The 24,807-nt window shown below is 46.3% G+C and overlaps 1 protein-coding gene across 3 annotated transcripts in view; it reads right to left on the bottom strand.

Annotated features, from left to right (window-relative positions):
* Nucleotides 1-24,807, bottom strand: part of LOC110506180 (leucine-rich repeat serine/threonine-protein kinase 1) — a 143,691-nt gene that overhangs the window by 53,251 nt on the left and 65,633 nt on the right. For all 3 annotated transcript variants that reach the window (XM_036964259.1, XM_036964258.1, XM_036964260.1), the window contains 6 exons: nucleotides 21,122-21,293; nucleotides 20,000-20,175; nucleotides 18,225-18,364; nucleotides 15,042-15,194; nucleotides 9,223-9,385; nucleotides 1,649-1,818 (listed from right to left, as the gene is read on the bottom strand). In XM_036964259.1, coding sequence (XP_036820154.1) covers nucleotides 1,649-1,818; nucleotides 9,223-9,385; nucleotides 15,042-15,194; nucleotides 18,225-18,364; nucleotides 20,000-20,175; nucleotides 21,122-21,293 — 974 coding nt within the window. The remainder of the gene's footprint in view (nucleotides 1-1,648; nucleotides 1,819-9,222; nucleotides 9,386-15,041; nucleotides 15,195-18,224; nucleotides 18,365-19,999; nucleotides 20,176-21,121; nucleotides 21,294-24,807) is intronic.

The raw sequence follows: 24,807 nt of genomic DNA, 5'->3' as shown, positions 1-24,807 counted from the left end.
GAAGAGAGAGGGGAGAAGAGAGGGGAGGAGAAGAGAGAGGGGAGAAGAGAGAGGAGAGAAGAGAGAGGGGAGAAGAGAGAGGGGAGGAGAAGAGAGAGGGGAGGAGAGAGGGGAGAAGAGAGGGGAGGAGAGAGGGGAGAAGAGGGGAGGAGAAGAGGGGAGGAGAAGAGAGAGGGGAGAAGAGAGGGGAGGAGAAGAGAGAGGAGAGAAGAGAGAGGGGAGAAGAGAGGGGAGGTGAGAGCGGGGAGGAGAGAGAGAGGGAAGAGAGAAGAGAACAGTGTCAAGATGAGAAAATAGATATCAGGATTAAGAGCTGCAATATCGTTCCATCAACAAGGCCCTTAAAGAGAGAGACGATAACTCAAGGATATCCACACACACACACAACACTACAGTTCCATTTGTTCAAAGCTGGCGATAGTAGGTATACACTACATGGCCAAAACTATGTGGACACCACTGCACACCCATTGCTGACCGGTGTATAAAATCTAGCACACAGCCATGCAATCACCTTAGACAAACATTGGCAGTATAATGGCCTTACTGATGAGCTCAGTGACTTTCAACGTGGCACCGTCATAGGATGCCATCTTTCCAACAAGTCAGTTGACCAAATTTCTGCCCTGTTAGAGTTGCCCTGGTCAACTGTAAGTGCTGTTGTTGTGAAGTGGAAACATCTACGAGCAACAATGGTTCAGGCGTGAAGTGGTAGACCACACAAGCTCACAGAACAGGACCGCGGAGTGCTGAAGCGCGTAGGAAGTAAAAATGGTCTGTCCTCGGTTGCAACACTCACTACCGAGTACCAAACTGCCTCTGGAAGCAACGTCAACACAATAACTGTTCGTCGGGAGCTTCATGAAATGGGTTTCCATGGCCGAGCGGCCGCACACAAACCTAAGATCACCATGCGCAATGCCAGGCGTCGGCTGGAGAGGAGTAAAGCTCGCCGCCATTGGACTCTGGAGCTGTGGAAACACGTTCTCTGGAGTGATCAATCACCCTTCACCATCTGACAATCTGACGGACGAATATGGGTTTGGCGGATGCCAAGAGAATGCATAGTGCCTGTTTTTCATGGTTCGGGCCCCTTTAGTTCCAGTCAAGGGAAATCATAACGCTACAGCATACAATGACATTCTAATCTAGATGATTCTGTGCTTCCAACTTTGTGGCAACAGTCTGGGGAAGGCCATTTCCTGTTCCAGCATGACCCTGTCCTCAACACCATCGAACACCTGTGGAATGAATTGGAACGCCGACTTCAAGCCAGGCCTAATCACGCAACATTAGCGCCTGACCTCACTAATGCTCGTGTCTGAATGGAAGCAAGTCCCTGCAGCAATGTTCCAATATCTAGTGAACAGCCTTCCTAGAAGAGTGGTGTTAGAGCAGAAAATGTAAAAAAATTATTAATACCCATGATTTTAGAATGAGATGTTTGACGAGCCGCTGTCCACATACTTTTGGCCATGAAGTGCATCTTAGATCATAGAAGAACTGGACCTTTCTACAATGTCCACCTACCTGCAAGTTACTTCTTTATTTTCTATTGTAAAACCTTTAACGGTATGCAAATATACCTGTGTGTGTGTTCACTGTTTACATGTGTGTGTGACTCCAAGGGTGTGTGTGTGTGTGTTACCTGTACCACTGCTGATGGTCTGCTGCCTGCACTTCTTGAAGTGAAAGCGTTTGATGGCGACTGGTTGGCCACGATAACAGGCTCTATAGATGATAGTTCCACTGCCCCCCTGGCCCAGGATATCACTCTCCTCCTCACTACACTCCAACTGGGCCTTCTCTAGGAACAACCTACACACACACACACAGTATTATGTTATGCATTTCACACACACAAACTTTATAAACACACTCCAGCTGGTTCTTCTACAGAAACAACCAATATAACACAAAAACACCATACAGTACATGATACTATGTATACCTCATAGAGTACATGATACTATGTATACCTCATAGAGTACATGATACTATGTATACCTCAGAGTACATGATACTATGTATACCCCATACAGTACACACAAAGTCTCACTATCCATCACTAATGTAATCACCATCTTTCAGCAGTTATTTTTTTAAACTACATTAGGCAAGTCAGTTAAGAATAAATTCTTATCAACAATGACGGCCTACCAAAAGGCAAAAGGCCTCCTGCGGGGAAGGGAGCTGGGATTACAAATAAAAATATAGCACAAAAACCACAAATCACATCACCACAACACTACATAAAGAGAGACCTAAAGACAACAAAATTGCACGGCAGCAACACATGACAACACAGCATGGTAGCAACACATGACAACAACATGGTAGCAACACAACATGGCAGCAACATGGTAGTAGTACAACATGGTAGCAGCACAAAACATAGTACAAACATTTTAGGGCACAGACAACAACACAAAGGGCAAGAAGGTAGAGACAACAATACATCACGTGAAGCAGCCACAACTGTCAGTAAGAGTGTCCATGATTGTATCTTTGAATGAAGAGATGGAGATAAAAGTTTGAGTGTTTGTTGCAGCTCGTTCCAGTCACTAGCTGCAGCGAACTGAAAAGAGGAGCGACCCAGGGATGTGTGTGCTTTGGGGACCTTTAACAGAATGTGGCTGGTAGAACGGGTGTTGTATGTGGAGGATGAGGACTGCAGTAGATATCTCAGATAGGGGGGAGTGAGGCCTAAGAGGGTTTTATAAATAAGCATCAACCAGTGGGTCTTGTGACGGGTACATAGAGATGACCAGTTTACAGTTGAGTATAGAGTGCAGTGATGTGTCCTATAAGGAGCATTGGTGGCAAATCTGATGGCCAAATGGTAAAGAACATCTAGCCGCTCGAGAGCACCCTTACCTACCAATCTATAAATTATGTCTCTGTAATCTAGCATGGGTAGGATGGTCATCTGAATCAGGGTTAGTTTGGCAGCTGAGGTGAAAGAGGAGCGATTACGATAGAGGAAACCAAGTCTAGATTTAACCTTATCCTGCAGCTTTGATATGTGCTGAGAGAAGGACAGTGTTCTGTCTAGCCATACTCCCAAGTACTTGTATGAGGTGACTACCTCAAGCTCTAAACCCTCAGAGGTAGTAATCACACCAGTGGGGAGAGGGGCATTCTTCTTACCAAACCACATTAACCTTGTTCTGAACAACTCCAAAACAAAGGTAAGGGCAGAGAAAGCTTGTTGGACACTAAGAAAGCTTTGTTGTAGAGCATTTTACACAAAATCCAGGGAGGGGCCAGCTGAGTATAAGACTGTATCATCTGCATATAAATGGATGAGAGAGCTTCTTACTGCCTGAACTATATTGTTGATGTAAATTGAGAAGAGCGTGGGGCCTAGGATCGAACCTTGGGGTACTCCCTTGTGTTCTGCCAGTCACATTCTGTTAAAGGTCCCCAAAGCACACACATCCCTGGGTCGCTCCTCTTTAAATAAAGGTTAAATAAATAAATAAACTCCCTTGGTGACAGGCAGTGGCTGAGACAGCAGATGTTCTGACTTTATACACTGCACTCTTTGAGAGAGGTAGTTAGCAAACCAGGCCAAAGACCCCTCAGAGACATAATTTATGACCTTTAAGGATGTAGTGACACATCCATAACCTGAGCGGAAACGTGAATGCATACCAGAGAGAATACTATAGACATCAATGAAGCCAGTCAGTTTCCAACACTTTTGATACACAGGGCAAAATAGAAATTGACCTAGAACAGTTAGGATCAGCTTGATCTCCCTTTTAAATAAAGGATGCACCGTGGCTGCCTTCCAAGCACTGGGAACCTCCCCCGAGAGGAGAGACAGGTTAAAAAGGTTGGAGATAGGCTTGGCGATGATAGGGGCTGCAACCTTAAAGAAGAAAGGATCTAAACAATCTGACCCAGATGTTTTTGGGGGGTCAAGTTTAAGGAGCTCCCTTAGCACCTCAGACTCAGTGACCGACTGCAGGGAGAAACTTTGTAGTGGGGCAGGGGAAGAGAGGGAGGAGCATTGGGACTAGTTGCATTAGAAAGGGTGGGAGATGAGGAAATGTTGGACGGGTAAGGACTCATGGCTGTGTCAAATAGGAATCCTGACTTAATGAAGTGGTGATTAAAGAACTCAGCCATGTGCTTCTTGTCAGTAACAACCACATCATCAACATTAAGGGACATGGGCATCTGTGAGGAGGAGGGTTTATTCTCCAGGTCTTTAACTGTTTTCCAGAACTTCTTGGGGTTAGACCCACAGACAGAGAACTGCTCCTTGAAGTAATTCACTTTGGTCTTCCGGATAGCCTGAGTGCACTTATTAATCATTTGCCTGAACTATAGCCAGTCAGCCTGAGTATGTGTGTGCAGAGCCTTTCACCAAATTCAATTATTGTGGTGGAATAACTCCAGATCACGGTCGAACCAGGGGCCGAACCTGTTTTTAATTCTCATTTTCTTTATGTGGGCGTGTTTGTTAACAATACCAGTGAAAATATCCAAGAAGAAGGAAGGCTTGCTCATTAAATGTTTTTAACATGCTACCTCCCTAATCCCAACCTCAACTCAACCTGCACCATACATTACTACAGCTACCTCCCTGATCCCAACTATACCTCCTGGACGTCAACACATGCACCATACATTACTACAGCTACCTCCCTGATCCCAACCTCAACTCTACCTGCACCATACATTACTACAGCTACCTCCCTGATCCCAACCTCAACTCTACCTGCACCATACATTATTACAGCTACCTCCCTGATCCCAACCTCAACTCTACCTGCACCATACATTACTACAGCTACCTCCATGATCCCAACCTCAACTCTACCTGCACCATACATTACTACAGCTACCTCCCTGATCCCAACCTCAACTCTACCTGCACCATACATTATTACAGCTACCTCCCTGATCCCAACCTCAACTCTACCTGCACCATACATTATTACAGCTACCTCCCTGATCCCAACCTCAACTCTACCTGCACCATACATTATTACAGCTACCTCCCTGATCCCAACCTCAACTCTACCTGCACCATACATTATTACAGCTACCTCCCTGATCCCAACTATACCTCCTGGACGTCAACACATGCACCATACATTACTACAGCTACCTCCCTGATCCCAACTATACCTCCTGGACGTCAACACATGCACCATACATTACTACAGCTACCTCCCTGATCCCAACCTCAACTCTACCTGCACCATACATTACTACAGCTACCTCCCTGATCCCAACCTCAACTCTACCTCCTGGACGTCAACACATGCACCATGCATTACTACAGCTACCTCCCTGATCCCAACCTCAACTCTACCTGCACCATACATTACTACAGCTACCTCCCTGATCCCAACCTCAACTCTACCTCCTGGACGTCAACACATGCACCATGCATTACTACAGCTACCTCCCTGATCCCAACCTCAACTCTACCTGCACCATACATTACTACAGCTACCTCCCTGATCCCAACCTCAACTCTACCTGCACCATACATTACTACAGCTACCTCCCTGATCCCAACCTCAACTCTACCTGCACCATACATTACTACAGCTACCTCCCTGATCCCAACCTCAACTCTACCTGCACCATACATTACTACAGCTACCTCCCTGATCCCAACCTCAACTCTATCTCCTGGACATCAACACATGCACCATACATTACTACAGCTACCTCCCTTATCCCAACCTCAACTCTACCTGCACCATACATTACTACAGCTACCTCCCTGATCCCAACCTCAACTCTACCTGCACCATACATTACTACAGCTACCTCCCTTATCCCAACCTCAACTCTACCTGCACCATACATTACTACAGCTACCTCCCTGATCCCAACCTCAACTCTATCTCCTGGACATCAACACATGCACCATACATTACTACAGCTACCTCCCTGATCCCAACCTCAACTCTACCTGCACCATACATTACTACAGCTACCTCCCTGATCCCAACCTCAACTCTACCTCCTGGACGTCAACACATGCACCATACATTACTACAGCTACCTCCCTTATCCCAACCTCAACTCTACCTGCACCATACATTACTACAGCTACCTCCCTGATCCCAACCTCAACTCTACCTGCACCATACATTACTACAGCTACCTCCCTGATCCCAACCTCAACTCTACCTGCACCATACATTACTACAGCTACATCCCTGATCCCAACCTCAACTCTATCTCCTGGACATCAACACATGCACCATACATTACTACAGCTACCTCCCTGATCCCAACCTCAACTCTACCTGCACCATACATTACTACAGCTACCTCCCTGATCCCAACCTCAACTCTACCTGCACCATACATTACTACAGCTACCTCCCTGATCCCAACCTCAACACTACCTGCACCATACATTACTACAGCTACCTCCCTTATCCCAACCTCAACTCTACCTGCACCATACATTATTACAGCTACCTCCCCGATCCCAACCTCAACTCTACCTGCACCATACATTACTACAGCTACCTCCCTGATCCCAACCTCAACTCTACCTGCACCATACATTACTACAGCTACCTCCCTGATCCCAACCTCAACTCTACCTGCACCATACATTACTACAGCTACCTCCCTGATCCCAACCTCAACTCTACCTGCACCATACATTACTACAGCTACCTCCCCGATCCCAACCTCAACTCTACCTGCAGCATACATTACTACAGCTACCTCCCTGATCCCAACCTCAACTCTACCTGCACCATACATTACTACAGCTACCTCCCTGATCCCAACCTCAACTCTACCTGCACCATACATTACTACAGCTACCTCCCTGATCCCAACCTCAACTCTACCTGCAACATACACGTCCAACAAAGGATTCTATGTATTGCATTCTGCTATAGGGCTGAAGCTATAGTCGCCATAGCAACATTCCTAAGTCCTTATTAGCTCCCTCTTCATATCATGAACACAAATCTGTGTCTCAAATGGCTACCCCTTCCCTATTTAATGCACTCATTTGGGCAGGAAGCCAGTCAAAAGTAGTGCACTACATAGGGAAGAGAGTGCCATTTGGGACACAACTGCTCAGAGTTGACCATCTATCCTGGAGCTGACTTCCTGCTAGGGCCCATATGTGAATGTAAGGCTGGGGGAAACATTATTCAGGGTCAATTTAATCTCAAACATGTTTTAAATTGCATTTCAGCAGAGTCACACAGCAGAGTATTTGAGCGCGTTCCTGTGTGTGTATGTTCTGTGTCCATGTTTGCGTGCACGTTCCTGTGTGTGTGTCTACATAGCTGTGGTGTTAGCTGATGTCAACTCGTGGCACCAGTGTTTGAGGAAGTGATTATTTAGTCAATATCTCTCTTGTCTTAGAGCAGCACTAAAATGTGTTTCCTGATATCAGAAATATTTGGGAGTGATTGTTGCCCCATGAACAGTAAATACGACAGCGGCCTGTAGTATTTCACAGAGATAATCAACCCTCAAGCACTGTGTGTGTGTGTGTGTGTGTGTGTGTGTGTGTGTGTGTGTGTGGTTAGCCTTAAGGGTAAACAATACATCAATGGATGCGGTCACTGTTGAGAAATCAACTGAAACTCATTACGCAGCTAAACCCTTGAAGAGCTGTGTGTGTGTGTGTGTGTGTGTGTGTGTGTGTGTGTGTGTGAGCGTGCGCAGGATTGCTGTACCTCTGTATACGAGTGTGTGTGTACAGCGTATCTATGTCTGCAGTGTGTCCCATTCTGTACATGTCACAGTCCTGTCAGTGAGGAGCCTAAGGAGACTCCTAGACTCCGATCAACACAGCAGGAAACCACAAGGCCCTGTACTACACAATACTACAGGAGGACACCACAACCACAAGGCCCTGTACTACACATTACTACAGGAGGACACCACGACCACAAGGCCCTGTACTACACAATACTACAGGAGGACACCACAACCACAAGGCCCTGTACTACACAATACTACTGGTCAGAGGTAGAGCACTATGGGCCCTGGTCAGAGGTAGTGCACTATGGGCCCTGGTCAGAGGTAGTGCACTATGGGCCCTGGTCAGAGGTAGTGCACTATGGGCCCTGGTCAGAGGTACAGCACTATGGGCCCTGGTCAGAAGTACAGCACTATGGGCCCTGGTCAGAGATAGAGCACTATGGGCCCTGGTCAGAGGTAGAGCACTATGGGCCCTGGTCAGAGGTAGTGCACTATGGGCCCTGGTCAGAGGTAGTGCACTATGGGCCCTGGTCAGAGGTACAGCACTATGGGCCCTGGTCAGAAGTACAGCACTATGGGCCCTGGTCAGAGATAGAGCACTATGGGCCCTGGTCAGAGGTAGAGCACTATGGGCCCTGGTCAGAGGTAGAGCACTATGGGCCCTGGTCAGAGGTAGAGCACTATGGGCCCTGGTCAGAGGTAGAGCACTATGGGCCCTGGTCAGAGGTAGAGCACCACATAGGGAATAGGGTACCATTTGGGACACATCCTGTGTTTTTGTGCTGTGAGAATGGCCTGGCTTCATTTAGTCAGTAATGTGAGCATTAAGTGAGTGAAACAAATGAACAATCAACCAAACAAATGTTTTCTCCCAGTGCAAGGGCAATCTTTTGTTGTCCCTATTGACTAAATAGAGTCATCTATCCCAGTTATAACCAAAAGCTCAGCCTGAGTGTGGGTGACAGGTGAAGGGTCAAAAGTGACAGATGATGGGCCAAAGGTTAGGGATAAGAGGTTTGTGGTTCAGAGGGTGTGTGTGTGTGCGAGCGCAAGTTTGATAGCATGTTAGAGAGAATCGGTTCTAGCCAAGCTCAGCACAGAATGACTGATCTACAAATCGTCAGGCATCCTAACTTCAACTTGAGAATACATTTAAACTAGTCTCCCATTGACGTCAATGAATGACTAAGAGAAAATGTGACTTAAGTGAAAGACATGATTCACCCCTATGTGAAGAAGATTAGCCCATCTGTGCCGTGCCTTCCTCAGGCTCACTGTCTTGTGACGTTACACTGAGTCTGGCTGAGTGTGCGATTGGATTTGATAGCCAATAGTTACACCAATCCTTATATGTCCATGACGGGTAGAGCAAGTGCACACTTCAGGAGAAGGGAGGATAATTGGGATACAGCATCCAAATAGGGGGGGACAGTCGCGCAGCGCTAATAGGTCAACAGGTCAGGGTTTAGAGGTCAAGGGTCAGGGGGAAAGGTGAGAGGTTACCGTGAGGGGAAGTCGGTCATGAAAAGCTCTGGGACCAGCTCCTGAAGGGGCACAGGCTGGTTGGTGTGCTGGGGACACACTATGTACTCCTGGCCCATGGCAGCGATCACACAGTCCTCCATGTTGAACAAGTGCCCTCCTCTTCCTCCGCCTTTTTCTCTGCCTAGCGGTGGGATAATCAGACCAAAAGATAAAGTTGACTTCAGAGTGCAAACTCTGTTTAACAGCAGTCCTATTACAAAAACAATATTATAGGTTGATTTCAAATTAAATCACATTTTATTGGTCACATACACATGGGTTAGCAGATGTTATTGCGAGTGTAGTGAAATGCTTGTGCTTCTAGTTATGACAGTGCAGCAATATCTAACATGTAATCTAACGATTCCACAACAACTACCTAATACACACAAATTTAAGTAAAGGAATGGAATAAGAATATATACATTTAAATATATGGATGAGCAATGACAGAGTGGCATAGGCAAGATGCAATAGAAGGTATCAAATACAGTGTATACATATGAGATGAGCATGGTAAGATATGTAAACATCATTAAAGTGGCATTATTAAAGTGACTAGTGATCCATTAATTAAAGTAGTGATGGCTGTTTAACAGTCTAATGGCCTTGAGATAGAAGCTGTTTTTCAGTCTCTCTGTCCCAGCTTTGATGCCCCTGTACTGACCTCGCCTTCTGGATGGTAGTAGGGTGAACAGGCAGTAATGGGTGATTGTTGTCCTTGATGATCTTTTTGGCCTTCCTGTGATATCGGGTGCTGTAGGTGTCCTTGTGGTTGTGGGCGGTGCAGTTGCCATGTGCCGCCTTCATCACACTGTGTGGGAGGACCATTTCAGTTTGTCCGTGACGTGTACGCCGAGTAACTTAAAACTTTCCACCTTCTCCACTGCTGTCCCGTCGATGTGGATAGGGGGTTGCTCCCTCTGCTGTTTCCTGAAGTCAACGGTCATCTCCTTTGTTTTGTTGACGGTGAGTGAAAGGTTGTTTTCCTGACACAACACTCCGAGTGCCCTCACCTCGTCCCTGTAGGCTGTCTCGTCATTGTTGGTAATCAAGCCTACTACTGTTGTGTCGTCTGCAAACTTGATGATTGAGTTGGAGGCGTGCAAGGCCAGGCAGTCATGGGTGAACAAGGAATACAGGAGGGGGCTGAGCACACACCCTTGTCCCAGTGTTGAGGATCAGTGAAGTGTAGATGTTGTTTCCTACCTTCACCACCTGGGGGGGGGGGGGGGGGGGGGGGGGGGCAGCCCATCAGGAAGTCCAGGACCCAAATGCACAGGACAGGGTTGAGACCCAGGGCTTCAAACTTAATGGTGAGCTTGGAGGGTACTATGGTGTTGAATGCTGAGCTATAGTCAATGAACAGCATTCTTACATAGGTATTCCTCTTGTCCAGATGGGTTAGGGCAGTGTGGTGGCAATTGTATCGTCTGTGGACCTATTGAAGTGGGTCTAGGGTGACAGGTAAGGTGGAGATGATATGATCCTTGACTAGTCTCTCAAAGCACTTCAAGATGACAGAAGTGAGTGCTACGGGGCGATAGTCATTTAGTTTCCGTTACCTTTGCCTTCCTGAGTACAGGAACAATGGTGGCCATCTTGAAGCATGTGGGATAGGGAGAGATTGAATATGTCTGTAAACACACCAGCCAGCTGGTCTGTGCATGCTCTGAGTATGCAGCTAGGGATGCACGTGGCTGGTTTTCCTTTTGTAGTCCGTGATTGTCTGTATTCCCTGCCACATATGTCTGATTGTCTGTATTCCCTGCCACATACGTCTCATGTCTGATTGTCTGTATTCCCTGCCACATACGTCTCATGTCTGATTGTCTGTATTCCCTGCCACATACGTCTCATGTCTGATTGTCTGTATTCCCTGCCACATACGTCTCATGTCTGATTGTCTGTATTCCCTTCCACATACGTCTCATGTCTGATTGTCTGTATTCCCTGCCACATACGTCTCATGTCTGATTGTCTGTAGACCCTGCCACATACGTCTCATGTCTGATTGTCTGTATTCCCTGCCACATACGTCTCATGTCTGATTGTCTGTATTCCCTGCCACATACGTCTCATGTCTGATTGTCTGTAGACCCTGCCACATACGTCTCATGTCTGATTGTCTGTATTCCCTGCCACATACGTCTCATGTCTGATTGTCTGTATTCCCTGCCACATACGTCTCATGTCTGATTGTCTGTATTCCCTGCCACATACGTCTCATGTCTGATTGTCTGTATTCCCTGCCACATACGTCTCATGTCTGATTGTCTGTATTCCCTGCCACATACGTCTCATGTCTGATTGTCTGTATTCCCTGCCACATACGTCTCATGTCTGATTGTCTGTATTCCCTGCCACATACGTCTCATGTCTGATTGTCTGTATTCCCTTCCACATACGTCTCATGTCTGATTGTCTGTATTCCCTGCCACATACGTCTCATGTCTGATTGTCTGTATTCCCTGCCACATACGTCTCATGTCTGATTGTCTGTAGACCCTGCCACATACGTCTCATGTCTGATTGTCTGTATTCCCTGCCACATACGTCTCATGTCTGATTGTCTGTATTCCCTGCCACATACGTCTCATGTCTGATTGTCTGTATTCCCTGCCACATACGTCTCATGTCTGATTGTCTGTATTCCCTGCCACATACGTCTCATGTCTGATTGTCTTTAGACCCTGCCACATACGTCTCATGTCTGATTGTCTGTATTCCCTGCCACATACGTCTCATGTCTGATTGTCTGTATTCCCTGCCACATACGTCTCATGTCTGATTGTCTGTATTCCCTGCCACATATGTCTCATGTCTGATTGTCTGTATTCCCTGCCACAAACGTCTCATGCCTTATTGTCTGTAGACCCTGCCACATACGTCTCATGTCTGATTGTCTGTATTCCCTGCCACATACGTCTCATGTCTGATTGTCTGTATTCCCTGCCACATACGTCTCATGTCTGATTGTCTGTATTCCCTGCCACATACGTCTCATGTCTGATTGTCTGTATTCCCTGCCACATACGTCTCATGTCTGATTGTCTGTATTCCCTGCCACATACGTCTCATGTCTGATTGTCTGTATTCCCTGCCACATACGTCTCATGTCTGATTGTCTGTAGACCCTGCCACATACGTCTCATGTCTGATTGTCTGTATTCCCTGCCACATACGTCTCATGTCTGATTGTCTGTATTCCCTGCCACATACGTCTCATGTCTGATTGTCTGTATTCCCTGCCACATACGTCTCATGTCTGATTGTCTGTATTCCCTGCCACATACGTCTCATGTCTGATTGTCTGTAGACCCTGCCACATACGTCTCATGTCTGATTGTCTGTATTCCCTGCCACATACGTCTCATGTCTGATTGTCTGTATTCCCTGCCACATACGTCTCATGTCTGATTGTCTGTATTCCCTGCCACATACGTCTCATGTCTGATTGTCTGTATTCCCTGCCACATACGTCTCATGTCTGATTGTCTGTATTCCCTGCCACATACGTCTCATGTCTGATTGTCTGTATTCCCTGCCACATACGTCTCATGTCTGATTGTCTGTATTCCCTGCCACATACGTCTCATGTCTGATTGTCTGTAGACCCTGCCACATACGTCTCATGTCTGATTGTCTGTAGACCCTGCCACATACGTCTCATGTCTGATTGTCTGTATTCCCTGCCACATACGTCTCATGTCTGATTGTCTGTAGACCCTGCCACATACGTCTCATGTCTGATTGTCTGTAGTCCCTGCCACATACGTCTCATGTCTGATTGTCTGTATTCCCTGCCACATACGTCTCATGTCTGATTGTCTGTATTCCCTGCCACATAAGTCTCATGTCTGATTGTCTGTAGTCCCTGTCACATACGTCTCATGTCTGATTGTCTGTAGACCCTGCCACATACGTCTCATGTCTGATTGTCTGTATTCCCTGCCACATACGTCTCATGTCTGATTGTCTGTATTCCCTGCCACATACGTCTCATGTCTGATTGTCTGTATTCCCTGCCACATACGTCTCATGTCTGATTGTCTGTAGACCCTGCCACATACGTCTCATGTCTGATTGTCTGTATTCCCTGCCACATACGTCTCATGTCTGATTGTCTGTATTCCCTGCCACATACGTCTCATGTCTGATTGTCTGTATTCCCTGCCACATATGTCTCATGTCTGATTGTCTGTATTCCCTGCCACATACGTCTCATGTCTGATTGTCTGTATTCCCTGCCACATACGTCTCATGTCTGAGCCGTTGAATTGCGACTCCACTCTTTCTCTATACTGACATTTCGCTTGAATGATTCCCTTGCGGAGGGAATAACTACACTTTTTGTATTTGACCATATTCCTAGTCACCTTTCCATGGTTAAATGCGGTGGTTCGCGCTTTCAGTTTTGCGCGAGTGCCGCCATCTCTCCACAGTTTCTGGTTAGGGTAGGTATTAATAGTCACAGTATGCCACTACCACTCCTCACTCACCGAATCAGCGTATACGTCGATATTATTCTCTGAGGCTACCAGGAACATATCCCAGTCCGCGGATTCTGATTGGTCAGACCAGCGTTGAATAGTTCTTAGCGCAGGTACATCCTGTTTGAGTTTCTGACTATAGGACGGCAGGAGCAAAATGGAGTCGTGGTCAAATTTGTCGAAAGGAGGGCGGGGGATGGTGGGGGAGGGCCTTGTATGCATTGCGGAAGTTAGAGTAGCAGTGATCCAGTGTTTTTCCAGCGCTAGTGCTACAGTCAATATGTTGGTAGAATTTAGGTAGCCTTGTTCTCAAATTTGCTTTGTTAAAATCCCCAGCTACAATAACTGCAGCCTCAGGATATATGGTTTCCAGTTTGCATAAAGTCCAGTGAAGTTCCTTGAGGGCTGACGTGGTATCGGCTTGAGGGGTTATATATACGGCTGTGACAGTAAATTATCTTGGGAGATAATACGGTCTGCATTTGATTGTAAGGAATTCTAGGTCTGGTGAACAAAAGGACTTGAGTTCCTGTATGTTGTTACAATTACACCATGAGTTGTTAATCATGAAACATACACCCTTGCCCTTCTTCCCGGAGAGATGTTTATTCCTGTCGACGCGACACACAAAAGATTCCAGGTGGCTGTACTGACTCCGACAGCATATCCCGAGACAGCCATGTTTCCGTGAAACAAGAGAATGTTACAATCCCTGATGTCTCTCTGGAAAGCAACCCTTGCCCTAATTTCGTATACCTTGTTATCTAGAGACTGGACATTAGCGAGTAATATACTCGGAAGCGGTGGGTGGTGTGCGGGCGTCTGAAGTCTGACCTGAAGATCGCTCCGCCTACCTCTTCTTCGGCGGCGTTGTTTTGGGTTGGCCTCTGGAATCAGCTCAAATGCCCTGGGTGGTTCGGACAAAGGATCCACTTTGGGAAAGTCGTATTCCTGGTCGTAGTGCTGGTAAGTTGACGTCGCTCTGATATCCAATAGTTATTCTCGGCTGTATGTAATAACACTTACGATTTTCCGGGCTAACAATGTAAGAAATAATCCATAAAAATAAAAAAAACTGAAAAGTATCCTAAGGACTAGAAGCGAGGCAGCCCTCTGTCGGCGCCATCTTCTGGTCATTTATCATGCATGCTTATAACAAGTAATAACACATTATAAGGGTATGCTTTCACTAAAGCAAATCATTGTTTTAGTGCTTAATGTCCGCATTGATGGTGTTTAATTTAAACTTTTGCAATAGCCCCTATATATTCCATCAGAAGTTGACTGTATATTGGCCCACCCTACCTTCTCCTCCTCTTCTCCCAGCTGCAGTCCCCCTGGTTGGGGGTTCCCCCAGATCCCCAGGCCCCTGGTTCTGTCTGCTCATGGAGGAACACTGGGGACAGGGGGCGTACTGCTCAATCAATCGGGTCCCATCACTCTCACTGGCCGTCAAGGCTAAAGGAGGACAGATGACACAGAGAGATACAGAAAGTCACATGGTCTGGTGGAGTCTGGCCGTAAGGCCTACAGGAGGACAGATAACACTGAGATACAGAAATGGTCTGGTGGAGTCTGGCCGTAAGGCCTACAGGAGGACAGATAACACTGAGATACAGAAATGGTCTGGTGGAGTCTGGCCGTAAGGCCTACAGGAGGACAGATAACACTGAGATACAGAAATGGTCTCGTGGAGTCTGGTCTGGCGGTAGTGAAGCCCACTCCGGACTACAAACGTAGAGGTCAAACGTCAAAGCCCTGACTCCACTACTTTCCTTGCTGTCTTAACCGATTCTCATCAGTCTCCCTGTGTCATGTTCTCTCTGATAATCTCTACCTTAAAATGGAATGTTTCCATGGATCCTTCTTACCTTCTGCTATGAGACTTTTTAACAGGAACATGCATTCTCAAAATACATGCTACCGTGCTCCGAGCACGCAAGATGGAGTATGAGTCCAAATCAAAGTATACCAAACGGAGCACGGAGGACACTTCTCGAAAGCCTACTCTGTTTGTACATATTTTTAAGCATGCATCGATACAATATTCAATGGAAAGTATGCACAGGAATATGATGAAACCATGTTTAAAAAATGATGCAAAATGTATTGGAATCAATTGCGCCCATTATTTGAGCTGAAGTGAGAGAAAATAAACTCAGACTTCAGAATGAAATGTTGCACACTCACATCTCATAGGTCACCTGACTACAATATGTAATCTTGATACATTAATAAATACATTGTGTGTTCATTTTGGCCTACACTAACCACTGTGGATGGATGGCAAGCCCATAGTAAGTCAATAGGGCTACCTACTACTGTTAAGTAGCTTTGTAGATAGCCACAAAGAACAGCTAGCTACCCAGCGTGAGGTAATACAGTAGGGGGAGGTGCAGCGTGAGGTAATACAGTGGGGGAGATGCAGCGTGAGGGAATACAGTATGGGGAGGTGCAGCGTGAGGTAATACAGTAGGGGGAGGTGCAGCGTGAGGTAATACAGTGGGGGAGATGCAGCGTGAGGTAATACAGTAGGGGGAGGTGCAGCGTGAGGTAATACAGTATGGGGAGGTGCAGCGTGAGGGAATACAGTATGGGGAGGTGCAGCGTGAGGTAATACAGTAGGGGGAGGTGCAGCGTGAGGTAATACAGTATGGGGAGGTGCAGCGTGAGGTAATACAGTATGGGGAGGTGCAGCGTGAGGTAATACAGTGGGGGAGATGCAGCATGAGGTAATACAGTAGGGGGAGGTGCAGCGTGAGGTAATACAGTGGGGGAGGTGCAGCGTGAGGTAATACAGTGGGGGAGATGCAGCGTGAGGTAATACAGTAGGGGGAGGTGCAGCGTGAGGTAATACAGTGGGGGAGGTGCAGCGTGAGGTAATACAGTGGGGGAGATGCAGCGTGAGGTAATACAGTAGGGGGAGGTGCAGCGTGAGGTAATACAGTGGGGGAGGTGCAGCGTGAGGTAATACAGTGGGGGAGATGCAGCGTGAGGTAACGATGTACGCTGAGAGGCGGGAAGCAAGTTCAGGGAGTGAATACATTTCATTAATAAATGAACAAAACAAGAAACACAAACAGCACACCGACATGAAACAGGAACAATGACGACTGGGGAAGAAACCAAAGGGAGTGACATATAAAGGGCAGGTAATCAAGGAGGTGATGGAGTCCAGGTGAGTGTCATTATGCAAGTAACACTGGTGACAGGTGTGCGCCCTAACGAGCAGCCTGGTGACCTAGAGGCCGGAGAGGGAGCACACGTGACACAAAGATCCTGACTGAGTCCAGCATTCAACATGAAGTTGAAGTCATTGAAGAGGTGTTGCTTTTTGTGTAAGTACTGTGTATTTACTGTGTATTTACTGTGTATTTACTGATGGTGTATGTATTGGTGCAATCAAACTTCCCCTTTATGGCAAATGATTGATGATCTTATTTTATAAAAAGAAAGAGGATACAAAGGAGTGCACTGTGCACACAGAGACAGGCGCAGAGAGACAGGCGCGCAGAGAGACAGGCGCACACAGAGACAGGCGCAGAGAGACAGGCGCACACAGACAGGCGCACAGAGACAGGCGCACACAGAGACAGGCGCAGAGAGAGACAGGCGCAGAGAGTCAGGGGCGCAGAGAGTCAGGGGCGCAGAGAGTCAGGGGCGCAGAGAGTCAGGGGCGCAGAGAGTCAGGGGCGCAGAGAGTCAGGGGCGCAGAGAGACAGGCGCACAGAGACAGGCGCACACCAACATAGACTGAATCCTAATTAACTTGAGAAAACTTTCCGTGTGTGAATACCATTTCCATTAATCTAACACGTTTGAATCCCCAGTTGGGCCCTGTGCCCATGTAAATATAGACATGCTGAATGACTCATGCATGCGAGTGTAAACAAATCCCCAATCAACGTTAATTACTCAGTCATCCAGCACCTACACTACAGAAACACAAATAATATATCATGAAATATCCCATTTAGCAAACGTTTTTATCCAAAGTGATTTACAGTCATGCACACATTTTCATACGAGTGGCCCCAGCTGAGCGGGGATCCAAAACATAAATATGAATGCACACACACAGATCACAACACACCCACCATGCTGACCAGTCTGCTAAGTGCTGTGATTTGACAGGTAATCTAGAAGCAGCATCAGGAGTTTAATGTGGACTAATGACTGAATCATCAACACTCCACTGTGTTAAAGCTGCATTAAAAAGACACAATCTGCTATTTTAATTAACATGACGATTGAGCAGCAGGAAATGACTGACTTTGACTGTCATGCTGAGTTAGGGGAAGCAGAGAGACAGAGAGACAGAGACAACGGTCTCTATTCCTTTGAAACTTTTATGTATAACGTTTACTGTTAATTTGTTATTGTTTTTAAATGTTTTAATTTATTATCCATTTCACTTGCTTTGGCAATGTAAACATATGTTCCCCATGCCAATAAAGCCCTTCGAATTGAAAGAGAGAGAAACCTCACCAGGGAACCACTGTTCGATGAGGGAATTGACATGGTCCGTAATGAAGGCCATGGCTGAAAAATCCCTGGTCTCTGATTGGCAAATGATCTTGATGCCCCCGCTTTTCTTCCTCTTCCAGTTGACATCAGTCGATTCCACACTGCCAAGGGATTATAATTAGGTTTATGGTCATATTTGCACTTTACACAATGCTTTTACGCTACGAAAATGTCGCCCCCAGTCTGCTTTTCAATTTAACAGAGGGCTTGAGGTTTGCAGATGACCTCAAGTTGATCTTCAAATGAAATCCTGTGCAACTGTAACAGACTTCCTGTAGGGCTGGTTTCTCAGACCCAGACAAGCCTATTCCTGGACAAAAAAAATCACTTGGAGATTCTCCATTATGCTTTTTAGTCAATGACTAGTAGTTGGCTTAAAGGGGAAGTTCAGGATTTTACTACTTGATGACTACTCGGAAAGTATTCTATGGGCCAGCTAAAGTTAGCTGAAATTTGTGGTGGTGGTTTAAGCCGGACCATTGATTACATCCTGGCTTCAAAACTACTTTCAGGGTGAAGATATTTCTGACATAAAGTTGTAAGCTACTGAACTTCCCCTTTAATCCGTGCCCAGGAAACAGGTCCTTAGTGACCTCAAAATGCGACAACGTAAACAATTAAGTTGATAACATAATAATACAAATGTTAACACAAAAAAATGCAACGTAGAAGAAAGGAGTTGAGAATCCCCACACTCTCTTCATATTCCCAGATGTGTTCTCTAAAGGTGCTTGGTTCTCTAAAGGTGCTTGGTTCTCTAAAGGTGCTTGGTTCTCTAAAGGTGCTTGGTTCTCTAAAGGTGCTTGAGTCTCTAAAGGTGCTTGGTTCTCTAAAGGTGCTTGGTTCTCTAAAGGTGCTTGGTTCTCTAAAGGTGCTTGAGTCTCTAAAGGTGCTTTGTTCTATAAAAGTTATTTGTTCTATAAAGGTTATTTGTTCCCTAAAGGTTATTTGTTCTCCTAAGGTTCTTTGTTCTATAAAGGTTACTTGAAAGTGTCCCTCTGAAGAACCTGATGGCGCTGCTGAAGGTACTGAAGGCATTTTTTAAAGACTCATCATTAAGTGCCTGGCTTGGCTAATTAGCCCTGTATGCAATGCTGAGCCAGCTCTGGGTTTGATTAATTAGGCCTGCTCGTTTAGCCGGGTCTGGGGTGGAGAAAGGCTGTGGTTTGGCACGCTTCCTGCCGGATGAGAAATCTACAGCTTGTTGTACAGAGCACGTGTTTGTGAAAAGGTGCTATACAGTAAAGAATACAGTATTTATTTACTTAACAGTGGGCCAAATCCTAATCTCGTTCCCAGACACTTTCGCCCAAATGAGCGAAGACTAACGCGTCAAACTTGGCCTTCATTAGCCAATACAGAAAGACCGGGAGAAACTCCCGGCGCATAGGTATTGGCTTAAATCGGCTTAATTTATCAACCAATCATCTCCCACAACACCTTCCCCCTAACCCTCCCCACGGCTCGCAGTGGTGTGACTCGTTAAAATTATATGATGACAAATACTTGACTCAGTAGGTCACTGCCATAGAATTCTATGGTCACTCCCACTAAGGCCAACTTTGAATTGTTGAAATCCCAGGCTTATATGCACCGTGCACAATAGCCTGTGGACGAGGTTAGACAAATCCTAACTCAAACATTATGCATTGGTGTCAATGGGAGATTTGCTTGAACATTCGAGTCACACACATGCATTTCAAGTAAGTTACCACAGTGTACCCTTAGTCCCTCACCTTAGATACCCTCCATCAAAGGTGACCAGTAGTCCCTCTCTCCAGTAGATGGTCTGACTGCGGCGGACTCTGAAGGTGCTACAGCGGTGCCTCTGTTGGCTACCTGTTCCCGCAAAACTGTAGATCACCGTGGTCCTCCTCCGCTCACTCTTAGCATTCCTCTTAGGCTCAAAGGACTAGGACGACACAGAGAGAACTCTTAGCATTCCTCTTAGGCTCAAAGGACGAGGACGACACAGAGAGAACTCTTAGCATTACTCTTAGGCTCAAAGGACGAGGACGACACAGAGAGAACTCTTAGCATTACTCTTAGGCTCAAAGGACTAGGATGACACAGAGAGAACTCTTAGCATTACTCTTAGGCTCAAAGGACGAGGACGACACAGAGAGAACTCTTAGCATTACTCTTAGGCTCAAAGGACGAGGACGACACAGAGAGAACTCTTAGCATTCCTCTTAGGCTCAAAGGACAGAGAACCCTTTGCATTCCTCTTAGGCTCAAAGGACGAGGACGACACAGAGAACCCTTAGCATTACTCTTAGGCTCAAAGGACGAGGACGACACAGAGAGAACTCTTAGCATTACTCTTAGGCTCAAAGGACGAGGACGACACAGAGAGAACTCTTAGCATTCCTCTTAGGCTCAAAGGACAGAGAACCCTTAGCATTACTCTTAGGCTCAAAGGACGAGGACGACACAGAGAACCCTTAGCATTACTCTTAGGCTCAAAGGACGAGGACGACACAGAAAGGAATCATTTTAAGAATAGGTACAAGCCTGTGAGCACAACAGATACAGTTGTCTTGCATTGTGTCTTTTGCCTGCCCCCACCATAATGTTACAAAACCTATTGAATATAGTATAGGTTAGAAAAACGTTTTACTGAAGAGTATAAATACATATGCTATATACTCAGTCTTGTGAATATCCTCCATTTATTTACATAACTGGCATCAGACAGTAACATAAATATCAACTAGCATAATCCAGGTAGCACATCTTTTCAAAAGTAATGGACTGAGTTCTACACTCTTCTATACAGTCTTTTCAATGCCCCTGCGGGTGTCACCGGGAAACCCTGTTAAACTGCCCATGCAGAAGTGGGTGTGAAACCCTGTTACCTGGAGGTCCATCTCGTTGAGGCTGATGAGCATGCGGGCGATGAAGCGTTCCCAGAATCCCGCCGGCACGAAGCTCATCTTGAAGAGGCGCTGGATGGAGTTGGCGGTCTCTTGACGGAAGCCGTGGATGTCCATAGCAGGCTTAGGAGGAAGGAGGTGGGGGAGGAGGTAACTGTAGAGGAGGGACAAAAGGTAGAGTTAAATGTACAGGAGGAATATAAGGAGACCATGAATGTCCATAGCAGGTTTAGGAGACAGGAGGTGGGGGAGGAGGTAACTGTAGAGGAGGACAAAAGGTAGAGTTAAATGTACAGGAGGAATATAAGGAGACCATGAATGTCCATAGCAGGTTTAGGAGGAAGGAGGTGGGGGAGGAGGTAACGGTGTAGGAGGAGGACAAAAGGTAGAGTTAAATGTACAGGAGGAATATAAGGAGACCATGAATGTCCATAGCAGGCTTAGGAGGAAGGAGGTGGGGGAGGAGGTAACTGTAGAGGAGGACAAAAGGTAGAGTTAAATGTACAGGAGGAATATAAGGAGACCATGAATGTCCATAGCAGGTTTAGGAGGAAGGAGGTGGGGGAGGAGGTAACGGTGTAGGAGGAGGACAAAAGGTAGAGTTAAATGTACAGGAGGAATATAAGGAGACCATGAATGTCCATAGCAGGTTTAGGAGACATGAGGTGGGGGAGGAGGTAACTGTAGAGGAGGACAAAAGGTAGAGTTAAATGTACAGGAGGAATATAAGGAGACCATGAATGTCCATAGCAGGTTTAGGAGACAGGAGGTGGGGGAGGAGGTAACTGTAGAGGAGGACAAAAGGTAGAGTTAAATGTACAGGAGGAATATAAGGAGACCATGAATGTCCATAGCAGGTTTAGGAGGAAGGAGGTGGGGGAGGAGGTAACTGTAGAGGAGGACAAAAGGTAGAGTTAAATGTACAGGAGGAATATAAGGAGACCATGAATGTCCATAGCAGGTTTAGGAGGAAGGAGGTGGGGGAGGAGGTAACTGTAGAGGAAGACAAAAGGTAGAGTTAAATGTACAGGAGGAATATAAGGAGACCATGAATGTCCATAGCAGGTTTAGGAGACAGGAGGTGGGGGAGGAGGTAACGGTGTAGGAGGAGGACAAAAGGTAGAGTTAAATGTACAGGAGGAATATAAGGAGACCATGAATGTCCATAGCAGGTTTAGGAGGAAGGAGGTGGGGGAGGGGGTAACTGTAGAGGAGGACAAAAGGTAGAGTTAAATGTACAGGAGGAATATAAGGAGACCATGAATGTCCATAGCAGGTTTAGGAGGAAGGAGGTGGGGGAGGAGGTAACTGTAGAGGAGGACAAAAGGTAGAGTTAAATGTACAGGAGGAATATAAGGAGACCATGAATGTCCATAGCAGGCTTAGGAGGAAGGAGGTGGGGGAGGAGGTAACTGTAGAGGAGGACAAAAGGTAGAGTTAAATGTACAGGAGGAATATAAGGAGACCATGAATGTCCATAGCAGGTTTAGGAGACAGGAGGTGGGGGAGGAGGTAACTGTAGAGGAGGACAAAAGGTAGAGTTAAATGTACAGGAGGAATATAAGGAGACCATGAATGTCCATAGCAGGTTTAGGAGACAGGAGGTGGGGGAGGAGGTAACTGTAGAGGAGGACAAAAGGTAGAGTTAAATGTACAGGAGGAATATAAGGAGACCATGAATGTCCATAGCAGGTTTAGGAGGAAGGAGGTGGGGGAGGAGGTAACTGTAGAGGAGGACAAAAGGTAGAGTTAAATGTACAGGAGGAATATAAGGAGACCATGAATGTCCATAGCAGGTTTAGGAGACCAGAGGTGGGGGAGGAGGTAACTGTAGAGGAGGACAAAAGCTAGAGTTAAATGTACAGGAGGAATATAAGGAGACCATGAATGTCCATAGCAGGTTTAGGAGACAGGAGGTGGGGGAGGAGGTAACTGTAGAGGAGGACAAAAGGTAGAGTTAAATGTACAGGAGGAATATAAGGAGACCATGAATGTCCATAGCAGGTTTAGGAGACAGGAGGTGGGGGAGGAGGTAACTGTAGAGGAGGACAAAAGGTAGAGTTAAATGTACAGGAGGAATATAAGGAGACCATGAATGTCCATAGCAGGTTTAGGAGGAAGGAGGTGGGGGAGGAGGTAACTGTAGAGGAGGACAAAAGGTAGAGTTAAATGTACAGGAGGAATATAAGGAGACCATGAATGTCCATAGCAGGTTTAGGAGACAGGAGGTGGGGGAGGAGGTAACTGTAGAGGAGGACAAAAGGTAGAGTTAAATGTACAGGAGGAATATAAGGAGACCATGAATGTCCATAGCAGGTTTAGGAGGAAGGAGGTGGGGGAGGAGGTAACTGTAGAGGAGGACAAAAGGTAGAGTTAAATGTAGAGGAATATAAGGAGACCATGAATGTCCATAGCAGGTTTAGGAGGAAGGAGGTGGGGGAGGAGGTAACTGTAGAGGAAGACAAAAGGTAGAGTTAAATGTAGAGGAATATAAGGAGACCATGAATGTCCATAGCAGGTTTAGGAGACAGGAGGTGGGGGAGGAGGTAACTGTAGAGGAGGACAAAAGGTAGAGTTAAATGTACAGGAGGAATATAAGGAGACCATGAATGTCCATAGCAGGTTTAGGAGACAGGAGGTGGGGGAGGAGGTAACGGTGTAGGAGGAGGACAAAAGGTAGAGTTAAATGTAGAGGAATATAAGGAGACCATGAATGTCCATAGCAGGTTTAGGAGGAAGGAGGTGGGGGAGGAGGACAACTGTAGAGGAGGACAAAAGGTAGAGTTAAATGTACAGGAGGAATATAAGGAGACCATGAATGTCCATAGCAGGTTTAGGAGGAAGGAGGTGAGGGAGGAGGACAACTGTAGAGGAGGACAAAAGGTAGAGTTAAATGTACAGGAGGAATATAAGGAGACCATGAATGTCCATAGCAGGTTTAGGAGACAGGAGGTGGGGGAGGAGGTAACTGTAGAGGAGGACAAAAGGTAGAGTTAAATGTAGAGGAATATAAGGAAACCATGAATGTCCATAGCAGGTTTAGGAGACAGGAGGTGGGGGAGGAGGTAACTGTAGAGGAGGACAAAAGGTAGAGTTAAATGTACAGGAGGAATATAAGGAGACCATGAATGTCCATAGCATGTTTAGGAGACAGGAGGTGGGGGAGGAGGTAACTGTAGAGGAGGACAAAAGGTAGAGTTAAATGTACAGGAGGAATATAAGGAGACCATGAATGTCCATAGCAGGTTTAGGAGGAAGGAGGTGGGGGAGGAGGTAACTGTAGAGGAAGACAAAAGGTAGAGTTAAATGTACAGGAGGAATATAAGGAGACCATGAATGTCCATAGCAGGTTTAGGAGACAGGAGGTGGGGGAGGAGGTAACGGTGTAGGAGGAGGACAAAAGGTAGAGTTAAATGTACAGGAGGAATATAAGGAGACCATGAATGTCCATAGCAGGTTTAGGAGGAAGGAGGTGGGGGAGGGGGTAACTGTAGAGGAGGACAAAAGGTAGAGTTAAATGTACAGGAGGAATATAAGGAGACCATGAATGTCCATAGCAGGTTTAGGAGGAAGGAGGTGGGGGAGGAGGTAACTGTAGAGGAGGACAAAAGGTAGAGTTAAATGTACAGGAGGAATATAAGGAGACCATGAATGTCCATAGCAGGCTT

The sequence above is a fragment of the Oncorhynchus mykiss genome, chromosome 26 (genome assembly GCF_013265735.2).
Source record: "Oncorhynchus mykiss isolate Arlee chromosome 26, USDA_OmykA_1.1, whole genome shotgun sequence".
Taxonomy (NCBI): domain Eukaryota; kingdom Metazoa; phylum Chordata; class Actinopteri; order Salmoniformes; family Salmonidae; genus Oncorhynchus; species Oncorhynchus mykiss.
Note: the sequence above shows the minus strand (reverse complement) of the source record. Positions and strands in the feature narration are given on the sequence as shown.